The 12,447-nt window shown below is 29.4% G+C and overlaps 1 protein-coding gene across 2 annotated transcripts; it reads right to left on the minus strand.

Annotated features, from left to right (window-relative positions):
* Positions 1–2,872: 2,872 nt before the first annotated feature.
* On the minus strand, positions 2,873–6,826 carry LOC108471930 (aspartic proteinase 36-like). 2 transcript variants are annotated; one of them, XM_017773473.2, is made up of 10 exons: positions 6,156–6,826; positions 5,905–6,034; positions 5,543–5,793; positions 5,230–5,457; positions 4,422–4,584; positions 4,199–4,272; positions 4,013–4,109; positions 3,712–3,778; positions 3,455–3,526; positions 2,873–3,258 (listed from the first exon to the last, which is right to left on the minus strand). In XM_017773473.2, the coding sequence occupies exons 1-10, from the start codon at positions 6,425–6,427 to the stop codon at positions 3,098–3,100; spliced, it is 1,515 nt and encodes a 504-aa protein (XP_017628962.1). In that variant the 5' UTR covers positions 6,428–6,826; the 3' UTR covers positions 2,873–3,097. The 2 variants fall into 2 exon arrangements, with proteins under 2 accessions (XP_017628962.1, XP_017628967.1); XM_017773478.2 differs by having other exon boundaries at positions 3,130–3,258; positions 3,455–3,551.
* Between the last annotated feature and the right edge of the window lie 5,621 nt (positions 6,827–12,447).

Below are 12,447 nucleotides of genomic sequence, written 5' to 3' on the forward strand. Positions count from 1 at the left end.
TTAAAACTTGGGCGAAGCCCCCGTAAAACACAGAGATATCCTTTTAAAATTTATTACTTTTTTGAAAATATAAAACACCTAGCTTGTAATTTCAAATCGCATAAGCCCTAAAAAGAAAAGCAAAAATATAGAAGTCCTTAATAGCAAATTTGCCTTTTACTTTTCAATATATAATGCTAAATTATTTATTTCAAAAAAAAAAAGGTAAATGATTTTCCTTGAATGTACGATCAGTTGTGTATTTTAGGAGGAAAATACATAATTGCATAACTTGATGATTAGGAGAATGATTTGAAAAAAAAAAATCAAATTTAGAAGAAAACGTATGATGAAGATTTAGTAATACATTCAACCAACAAAAAAAATTAAAAGGTGTTTTGAATCAAATGCGTTTTTTTGCGCATGTTATGGTTAACTTAAATGTGGTTTGGTTATAGTGTAAAATATATGAAATATATATCAGTTTTATAATAAATAGTAGTATGTGTTTGCTTTCGATATTATATGCAGGTTAAGCATGCTTACTTTCTTTCATTTTTCCAACAACAATAACAGTCATATGTTTCATAATTAAATGAAAACCACTTGACGTAAATATAGGGTATCTACTAGAATATATGATACGAGAGTGAATAGTGAATAGTGATATAGTAAAGTTGGAAGTGAAGATAATCATGACTTAAATAAATATTAGTATTTATTTAATTAAAATATTCATATTTTATACTATAAAATATTTATAAATTGTAATATATATTATTAAAATATTAATATAAATATTTTTCAATAATATTTTAAGAATATTATTTAAATTTTAAAATTATTATTGTTAAAATCTATCATTAAAACAAAATTGCAATATTAAATATTTATTAAAATAATAGTTTTTTCAATTTTATTAATAATTTATTATATTATTAAATATAAATAATTAAAATTTATCAAAAATATAAATAATTAAATATGCATTTTAATAATATCAAATATTATAATAGTTTATATTAATATTTCAGTATTTTAAAAATTAAAATAAAAATTATTAATAATATAATAATATTAGATTTTATTCAAGTTAATTTTATATAAAAATAATATTATTAATAAAATAGTTCTTTTCCAAAAAATTACTTACACTTTTCAAAAGGGCAAATCAATTTACAAGAAAATGAGCTTTTTTTTTTGTTAACCAAATTGTTTTCCATGAAACAAATATAAAAAAATATAGAAAATATTTTCCGTAAATCATTTTCTGTGAAAAAAATGGACCTTAGTCTCTACACACTTTGTACATTTGAAATTTAGTCCCCTACTTTTATTTTTAGGAATTTATCCTCTTTATTTTTTAAATTTCAAAATTCAGGTCCAATTGTTTTCATCGTTAAAATTATTCTATTAAATTTACATGTGCAACATTTTGAAATTAAAAAATATATATATTCTAATAAAAATAATATTGACATTTCATAGCCTCGTGTTATTTTTAAGCTTAACTCAAGAATGAGAGGTTGATAAATGCAAAGCATAGTATTAAAAAAACTATTAAAATAATATACAAATTTGGAACTATGTAAATAAATAAATACAAAATATATTTATACTAATAATCACATTTAATGATAATGGTTAAAAATTATTATTGTATCAAAAATTAATTGTTGAAATTTGAATTACTTTGTAGATCAAATTCACAAAACATTTTTCACTTACACTGAATGTATAATTATCTCAACTTTTATTAACTTATAATTATTTTTAAATATCAATTTAAGTTTATGAAGGAAAATAAAAAGTATTCTCGTTAATTCATAAAGTTTTCTAAACTCATGTTTTTATATATGTATTATAGATATAAATGTAAAAATATATAAATTATATAAATAGTGTTTTTCAAATAATATTTATAAATAATATTTTTTAAAAAGGTAGCTGTTGAAAAATTATGTAAAATATATTATTTAAATCAATAATATTTTTATAAAATAATAGTTTTATTTAAATTTTTATTTTATTTTTAAAGAGATGCTTCTTTTGTCGTGTAATTGATGGTTTTTTTTAAGGTGGAATAACATTTATATCTTTTGTTAATATGATTTTTTTTTTGAGTTAAATTTGGTCCCTAATCGTTTAAAGAGAGTAAAAAATCAACCATCAAACTTTCAAAAATGGTTGAATTGATATTCTTTTAATAGAGATACCAAGTAAAACCTTAGATTTTTAAATATGATAGCCAGCATGACAATTCTTACTTACTTCATACTTCTTTTTTGAATTTTGAATGTTTTATAAATTTTAAATTATTTATTGACATGAGATATAAAACAATATCATATTAGCATGAATTGCATGTGAACTACCATGCAAATTGTCACACCAACATCCTTAACAAAAATCAATGTTTTACTCAATATTTATGTTAATAAAAAAAAACTATTATGTTTCTTTTGAAATGTCAATGACTAAATTTAGTTATAAAAAAAAGAATAAAGACCAAATTGATAATAAAAAAACACTGTACACATCTAAGATAAAATTAAATATTATATATATTTTAGAATCCGAATATCTATTTTATATTAACCAATAATTTGTGGGAAATAGTTTAAATAAGTGATTTTGGATTTAACTCATTAAAATGCATTATTTAAATGAAATGGAATGGTTGTATAAGAGATTCATCATACAATGATGTTGGCATTCACAATGTGGGATTACTCATTGATACAAAAACTAAAAATGAGAGGAGAGAGATTGTATGTTGGAATAATGTGGTTTTTGAGAAGTTGGGGAAAAGAGACGGATAAAAGGAATATAACACTTAGAAATGATCAACCTAATGCCACAATTTTTTATTAATTTTCCTTTTTAACATAAATTAAAAGGAAAAACTTCGGTTAGTATAAATTGAATTGACTGTTAACATGATCACCTATGAATGTAATTTACAGCATTTACCTGAAGCCACACTCCCATGGAAAAATAACCTACATTTCGACCACAAGCTACCGGCATTCGACTTCTGCCGGTCACTAGGTCTAACCGGGTGAGAAAATACATGACGAAACCAAGTTTGTTAATTCCTGAATCCTTGCAGTATATGCTAGGAAAACAGTAGAGCAGCAAGCATGATCATATTTAGAAGCGAAGCTATGATGCTCTGAAGTTGATATGGTGACGAACCATCGTTGCTCATCTGCCCTGCATTCACAAATTCTGTTCTTCCGGAGTTAAGATTTGCCGACACATTGACGGACATTGAACCTAATCACATACAGAAGAGAACAGAATCAGCAATGATATAAACTTGATCTTCTAAAATTTTCTGCCTAAAGTTTCATTATTGTTAATCTGCAACACCGATATGGTGAAACTGCCGGTTTACCAGACTAAGAAGTTTGTTGCACCATATATTATCAACAGAACATATTGTCATTTGGAATCATAAGATCCAACTTACAGTCATAGTCAGTCCATCCGATCCGTTGATTTGCCAGATCATAAACAATGATTTTGTCTTTCAGAACAAGATCTGCCAACAAAGATCAAGGACAAACCTATCCAGTTCAATGGTCGGAAGCACTTAAGTTTCTTGCACAAGGTAATCATATTAGGAACTTAATGAAAATTGAACGCTTTCCTGAAGGTCCAAAATTCATTAAGTCTCCAAACTAGATAAATTCCAAACAATCAAAACATTCTGTTCGATGAAAATACCTCCTAAAATTGTTATTCCCTGACCCTGAATTTTCTGAAAACCGATGCACCAAACTGCAGCACCACCCTGTAAAACTCAAAGCCACCTATTCCATTCAGAAATTTGGGATATGAAAAAAAGAAAAAAAAAAACGCCTTGATGCAGAAACAAGGAAGTTCATCAGCCTACAGTTAAATTCAAAGCTTGTTTCAATAACTTCAACTTCGCGACTGAAAATTTGGCTAAAGATTAGACTAAAGCAGCATGTAAGCGTAAACTGAAAGTTCTCGGTATCTGGAAATAAATTAAGGTTGAACTCACAATAGAGCTCTGCTGCACGAGATAGTCGGGCGGATTTAAAATCAAGGAGGCACCACCAGCAAAGTTCAGACTAACTTGAGGGAATATGTCGGTGACACTGAATCGAATGTTAACATGATGTCAGTTATAACCGTGTTAGAATAATTAACAGCTGAAACAAAATGAAATAATAAGTTGGAATTTGACCTGGAGGTTATTAGATAACATTGATTTCCTTTGGAAAGAACAGGGCGCACAGTTTGCGAAACAGTTTTCGTGATCTGGACAAGAGAATCAAATGTAAATCAATTAAGCTCATGCTCCGCAATCACACACTACTTGTTTCATTAACCAGAAAGAGAAGCATCACAGATGAAGAGCATAATTTTAACTGAATCCGAGTATGAGTAAAACCGAGCAGTATACTTACAGCATCTACAAAAGCATCATAAGCTTCATCAGCTAGGTATGCCAAAGTTGTCCCAGAATCAACTATTGTTCCTTGGCTACTTGATGTTGAAAACACTGATGGGTCAATTGATAAAACTTGTCCACCAACGGAAATGCTCCGCAGATCAAGATTGTAGTGAGGCCTGAGATTTAGTGGTGCAAGATTGATTAAGCAAATTGTCACAAGCCCTTTTATAATCCAATCATAAATAATATATTATCAAACAAGCTGAACGATGATCTTTTATATCCTTCCCACATGATTAGTCTCTGCAAGGGGTATCTCAGCTAGTACAATGATTACACAAATCATGTTCAAACACCAATCAACCCTAGTTTAGAGCCAACTGCTAAATACAAGGACTAGGGTTTATTCACTCAGAAACTACACCGTAAGAATGAAAACCTCCAGTAGTGTCTTTTTTCTTAACACTCTTGGATATAGCAGCCTAGCAAACCCATTGCTCCTATGCGGTTAGTAAGCTAGTACGACCTGAGCCAGAGAAAATAGATGTCTGAGTACTAATTAGTAAACTGAAACAACAGAATGATCAGGCTTTTTTGCATGCTCGGTTTGATCTCAACTACTAAGAAACCTGTGTATGATTATGTATCATATAACCGCTATTGCATAACATAAAAAATCGGAAGGAACAGAAACAGTAAAGAAACTTACAATGCAGGGACCATTAACACAAATGATTAATAACAAAAAACGGGAGCTTCTACAATAAGATAAAACAAGAAAGAAAACATAACAATTCCAACCAAACGATAAAAGAACGTACTGTGATGGGACGAGCGGAGTATAAACCATATTGGGTTCCAAAATCTCTCCGAAAACAAGTATACCCCCACCACCATTTTTCCCTCTTAAGCAATGAGAAAACACTCTAGGTGCCATTCCCTGTGATGAAAGTTGTGAGATTACGGACAAACTCTGCTGTCCAAACCCGAAGATTCCATCAACTGCTCGATCAGACTTTGTCAAGTCTCCGGTCTGTAACACACTGCACCTGTTACACAATCCATAACGTAATAAGCCAACAAATCAAAACACACACAACTAGTATAGCCACATCGAAAAACTATTTGGCTCACCCAAACATAATGGGAGCTGTAGAGTTTGCAGTCATGGATCCCTCAAGAATTGTACTGAAATGCAACAAATCAGCTACATAATACCCTGATGTTCCACTTCCATCTCCATACTGAAATGTGTAACTGCATTGATTTCCCTGTCCGGAACAACCCGAATCGGATGATTGAACGCCCGCATTACATCTTTGGTCTGAACATGAGACCAATGAAGATGTTGATGAGCTTCCAGGATCATACAAATTAAGTTCAATCTGGCAGGGTAAAAAAACAAACCCGACATAATAGCTCTAAGTTCTTTATGTTTCAATCAAAATACCAAATTGAACAATAAAAACAAAGGAAAAGTAAAAGAAGAAAATTACTTGAAGTCCACTAGATTCAGGGCAACCATTGCAGGAATTGCAACCTATCCATAGAACATCACTTCCAGTATCAATTTGTACATAGTATTCCTTTGGAGGAGAACCTATTTGTAATTTTGTATAATATAATCTATAAAAAAGAAAGAAAGAAATGGAAACCCGATGAAAAATTTAAACTCAATCCAAAATTAGAAACTGGTGATCCAAAAACGAAGCCCAAATTGAAAAGAAAAAGTAAACAACTTATTTACCCAACAAGAAATGGATCATAGGTGCCTCGAACAGGAAAATCCACGACACCGCCAGAAGACTGCAACAACCTTCCATGCCTGAGTCTATCGAATTCTCTGAGTCGACCCAGCTCCACTTCATGACTCACCAGTGGAATCCTTCTCTCCAGTTTCAAACTCGCTTGAAAACCACCCATAACCAGGCTAGCCTCCAAAACCAAAATCGTTACCATGATCCAGGCGGGAAAAACCGCCGCCATTTCCCTTCTCTTACAAAAACTTCGTGACACCATCTCCTTGGTTTTTTTTTTTTTCAACGAAAGTAATTCTCTCCCTCAAACAAAACAAAGATGGGAAATTAACAACAAAAACAACGACAAAACTGGGTGTGTGTTATCTTTTTTGCGGAAAACTAGAAAACAAGAAGCAACATGATTTTAAGACAAAGATTTAGAGGCAATGAATTTGGGTCAAAGAAGATATATATACATGGGAAAGTCTGAGAGACAAGAGCAATACATCAAACAGCAGAGACGATAAAAGCAGAAGCTTTGAACAAGACGTGGATTACGTTACGTTTATAGAGTTGCATATTTATATTTCTACTTTATTTATTAAAAAAATAATTTAATTTACCAATATGATTTACTTTAACGAAAGGTTTAAAGGCTAAAGATCTTGTAGAGTCAATTACTGATATAAAAAAGAATACTTTATAATTAGGTTTAAAACATTAATTATTTCATATGTCTGCCAACTTTTTTCCTTGAATTAACTTTAAAGCTTATATAAAGAAAAAGTTCTAGAAAGAGTTGAGATGCAGCTCAAGATTATGACTCCCAAATACAGCAATCATAAGTAAGTGAGTTGCCCAATCAATTAAAACTCCATAAATTCCACTCACTCAAATTTATATTTTTTTATATTATAATAATATATCAATCGAATTAAAATTAAATTATCAATATTTAATATATGTATTATTGGCATATTTAATGTCTTACGCTGTTTTCTATTGTGTTTATAAAATATTACAAATTTATAATATTTTTATAATCATATTAAAATTAATGGTTATTTTATTTTGTTTATATAATGATAATGATAATTCTTTTTGAAATAATAATGATTACTTATTGTATGATACAGTCATTTCCGAAATCATTATATATTTGATCGTTTCTTAAAAAAAAAACTTTAAATTATAACCATAAAAGCAAATTATTGGCAGATTTTTCTTTACTCACAAATTTGTGGGGACAATTTTCCTCAATAGAACAAGTTTACAAAACTTAACCATTTATTTAAAATATGGAAATATTAATAAAATAGGTTAGAATCATACATATCAAATTTAATAAAAGAACAGGCTAACATTTTAAATTATAACCATAAATATGATATTTATAATCTGAATAAATATTATTTTTGAGGATATCTTTCTATTTTATATTTTTATATAAAATTTAAATAAATATATATAGAATAAGATTTAAACTCAAAACACTAAAATCTTCATTATCTTAATATTATCATTTCAATCAAAACTAGATTTATTTTTAAATCAATTTTTATTAATTTGTTAGATTAAGTTTTTCGCCCACATCATGGATGTCTCATAATTTAGTAACTTTTATAAAATTACTTAAAAGTCCAAAATCTTTTCCATTAAACTAAAGAATAAATTTGGGATAAATCTCAAATTTAAATATGATTTTCAATCTAGTGTGTGATTTAGTGCAATTAAACACATAAAATTTTGATTGTGGTTTAAATGTATACATGAAACTTTAATTTTAATTTTGATGTAATTTTAGATAATTAAAAGAAATTAATACTTTAATTTATTTTCATATTAGATAAATATTCTTATTTATATATGCAACATAGAAATTGTAAAATGGTGGTATGGTAATAATATCATTTGGGTTAAAATATGCTCAAAATTTTGTACTCTTCATACATTTGGAATTTAATCACTCTACTTTTATTTCAAGGATTGATCCTCTATTTTTTTATCTAAAAATGTAAGTCCATTTGCTAACAATGTTAAAAATTTTCTATTAAATTCAAGTTCTTTACAATATTTTTTCACTACATGCTACCAATCATGTGTTTTTTTTATTTGAGAATGTTACACCTACAAATTTAACAAAAGAATTTTAATGGTGTTAATAATTAGACTTGAAATTTTAAATCAGTAAAGTAGAGTAAAAATAAAGGGATTATATCTCAAATGTATAAAGAGTACATGGACTCAGAGCATATTTTAACTTAATTTTTTTATTTGTAATAATTGAATAAAATCAAAATTTTAGATATAAATTTAAACAAAATTAAATTTCATATATCACATTAAACCTTGGATCAAAGGTTATGTATAGTATTGAAATTTATTTAAAAAAATTATGAAAGAAATATCAAAATCGAATCAAACATAGTTTTTTATTCAAATACCATCATTTTTCTTTAAATATTGTTTGTTTTGGGATTATTTCTCACAATTAAAACCCTAAGATATTGTGAAGTTCGTGAAATGTTATTGTGAAATGCACGATTAAGAATTCAAATTGCTTACAAAGAAATGACAAACCCCAAGTGACCTTTTTTTTTTTTTTCATCCAAATAGCAAAAACAAATTACTGAAACCATTTTGTTGCACCAACATAATTCATCCCGCAATATATTAGCTTACATCAATTTGAGCAACTTTTATTGATTGTTGTAGCAAACATAACCACCAAAAATTTTACTTGCGTCATCTCATAACTCTATCCTTTTTCCATAAACTCTAACATTAAGTAACCAGGCGATTTTTGCTAGTATCTGCACTTGAATATAACCACCAATAATCTTGCTCATGTCACCAATTAACCCTAACCCATTTCCTTAAGCTTTAAACCTTTGGGTCCTGTATTAACAAACCACGTCTTCTAGGCTCACCTTGAACCGCAATTTGGGTGGTTTTTAATTGTTGGAAATATACTATGGCAAACAAACCATTCGCACAGATAGGAAATCAAATTAAGAATAAATAAATAAAGCAATCATTGTGTCATGGAAGAACCATTTCTTTAGAAGCGATTTTGCCCTGATCAGTGTAATTGAAAATGGACGTCGTCCCCCAGGTTAACACAGTACTTCTAAATTCGTACACCTGAATAAGGAAGATGAAACTTAAAAGGATTACTCATCTCGTAAAATTTCGGAGATAACTAGAAGAAACTCGGGTAAATCACACTAGGTTTAATTCCTGGGAAAGATTGGAGGGGTCACAGACGGTCCCGCTTAAAACCCAATCTCCTAGACAGAATATCGCACTAATGTAATTTAGTAAAACACTGAAAATTTTAGAGAGCAAGAATGGGAGAGAAAAGAGAAAACTGAGTTTTCCTATTTTTTTTGTATTATGAAAAATGAGTAGAATAATCTATTATTTATATTGTTTACAAAAAGGGCAAAATGGTAAAATAGTAATATCAATTTCAAAAAATAGTAGAGGATTTTCCTCATCCAGAAAATATTTTTCAAAAATGTTATTGATTTTGCATTGCCAACATTATTCATCTAGAGAGTTCTCTTAAATAACAAGGAAACTTGTTTGTGCCGCTAACAAACCATAATTCATTTTCCTAAACTTAAAATTATGATTCCTAACCCAAACATGAACCATAAACCTTAACTTGAAACATTTGATAAATGTTACACCAATTTGTTTTCTGGCGTCATATTCAACCTTAAATGACTTATTAACTCAAGAATTTCTATCGAGCTCTAACTTCAAACGAAGACAACTCAACTCTCTAAACGAGAATGTGTTTTCATAAACATGAACCTCCTCAAGTTTTATAGCATTAATCAAGTACAAAAACATCTTTAATGACTAACCCTAAAGGGGATTTATGGTTTATGATAGACCTTGTTTACAATTAGTTTGGATGATGTTTCCATAGTTGAATAATGCTTCAACACTTATGGAAGACAGTGGTCATAAAAAATAATAGAATCAGGTGAATCCAAATTTCCTCTGGTTAAAGTTGGAGTTGGATTAAAATCCTTGACCTAGAAATGGATTTATCTTAATAGGTTAGAGGAAAACAATTCAACAATCATTTATCAAATGATTTAATTTAAGGTTTAGAGTTGACAGAAATATGATAGTTTTAGGGGTAGTGGGTTGTGGGAAAGGACTTCATTCAACATACGTTTATAGGCCAAACAAATCATGACCTTGACATCAATGAATGTCAATGTTTTATTAATTCATACGAGATTTCATCAAGTAATTTCAAAAAATACCCTAATCTTATCACCTATAGATGTCGAGGTCTAGCTTATAAGACTTTACAATTTTAAACTTAGGGCTTAGGCTTTTATTTCTCAATGCCAAGCTTCTTTTCGAAGATTCCTAACGATATCTTGTACAAATTAAGAGGACTTCAATGCCCATAAGTATAGAGGTCCTAATACACTTGGCCTTTAAATTCAGGTTGAGCCCTAACCCTTTTCCACAACCTACTAACCTTTGGGATTCGGGTTCAAGGTTTAGTCTTTAAGATTCGGGAAAATGAGTTAGGGATTTTCAATGATGCAAACCCTCAAAGATAATCAAGGAGATACTTGAGGACGAACTTCTAGTCAATGTTCCTGGAAATGGCTATTATGGAGGCCTTTTATTTGTTTGTAAAAGACCAGATAAATGACCATTTTCATTAAGATTTCAGAGTGCTTAATTAGCTTAAAGACACTTAATTTGAGATAAGCTCAAAACATGAAGGTAAGGATGATCTTACTGCATAAAACTATTTTACCAACAAAAATGATCTACGTGCTTTTTATTTTAATTATTCAACTTTAGGGTTTTAATTTAATTTATTACCATTTTTTTTAAATTTTCTTAATATAATGATATCATTTAAATATGATTAGTCGCTTTCAACATTTAAATAAAATGTATGAAATAAAATAAAATTTAATTGAATTAAACAAAATAAATAAAATATAATTAAAATGTTTTATATTTTTAAATAAATAAAAAAATCTATACAGTCATTAATGCATTCCACACCCCATTAGGTGTAGGATATGTCCAAGATTCTAGTATAGTAGATGTTGGACATGATTTTCATCACTATTTCAATGTTGATCCCTTTTAGATGTTAGTATTAAAAATAAAACTTACTACCAAGAGGAAGATGCTAGTGAATAATGTTGCAATGGATGGAAGGGATAACATGTGTTTGGAGTCATTGGGCCAGATAGTTTAACTTGAAGAACTACTTTAACTTGAGCCCCATACTTGGCATATCTATCATTGGCGCCCTAATCAAGGATGAGCTAAGTTTGAATGACCAACGCCATCGCCAAACTAATATGAGAACACACTCGAATAGTACACAAGTGGGACAACTCCAACTGGTTTGACAAGTGGGTCAGGTTAAACAAGTTTGAGAGATTGAACACGTATGCTCTAATACACCTATCTTCAACTAGTTGGTACCCATTATTCCCTAATTAGAGGATATTATCCTTTCGCATATAAACACAATTGATAAGTTATTCAATATATATTGTTGATGATTCAAAAATATTATTCTAGATAAATTCATCAACAACAACATGTTGATCAATAGTGCCACTAAGGTTAATTTAGTCATGGTCAATATTAGGCCAACACTTCTCTTGATCTCTCTCAAATAGTAAGAAGTTGGTTGAGGTTCCTCAGCTCCCGTGGAATCTTAGACCAGGTTGAACTATCATTTCACCTAGTTAGGATGTTGCCACTCAATGATGTGGAAGAGTATAAGCAGTGCCTGCTCCTCCTCAAATGAGTGTGCTCGTATGCATATTAATCAATTTGTTGTTGGATCTAAGTAAAGTCCTCTATATAATTGGTATAATCTAAGTGACCATGAATCTATTCAAATATTAAAGGTAAGTCACATTATAAATATTCATAATGTAATTATAATATATATTTTTACCTTATATTGAAAGGGAAAATGTATGGCCGAGAAATGATAGGTGTTAACCATGGTAACCACAACTACACCCATGTTAGTAGAAGTAGGCAAAAACCATCTATTTCATCAATCTCAATTTGGTTCAACCAACAAAGCGCCTTATTGAGGAATGCCAAAATTGCTAACCCTTAGCTAAGTGTCTTGGACAAATAAAAGTTTATCACTACTTGAAAATACATATAATGCACCATATGTTAAACTTGTCCGACGTTGACACTCCTTCAATCATGAAGAGTGTGTAAATTTTAGCACATCGATCAATCTCTTTGGCAATTACATTAGCAAGTGAA

Source organism: Gossypium arboreum, chromosome 7, assembly GCF_025698485.1.
Source record: "Gossypium arboreum isolate Shixiya-1 chromosome 7, ASM2569848v2, whole genome shotgun sequence".
Classification (NCBI taxonomy): domain Eukaryota; kingdom Viridiplantae; phylum Streptophyta; class Magnoliopsida; order Malvales; family Malvaceae; genus Gossypium; species Gossypium arboreum.

What these genes read in the sequence shown, in the direction of transcription:
- LOC108471930 (XM_017773473.2), bottom strand. Translation starts at nt 6,427, where the DNA reads ATGGTGTCACGAAGTTTTTGTAAGAGAAGGGAAATGGCGGCGGTTTTT. An exon ending in ACAGCTCCCATTATGTTTGG is followed by an intron (nt 5,458 to 5,542) that starts GTGAGCCAAATA and finishes ATTGTGTAACAG; the next exon opens with GTGCAGTGTGTTACAGACCG. An exon ending in CGGATGGACTGACTATGACT is followed by an intron (nt 3,259 to 3,454) that starts GTAAGTTGGATC and finishes GTATGTGATTAG; the next exon opens with GTTCAATGTCCGTCAATGTG.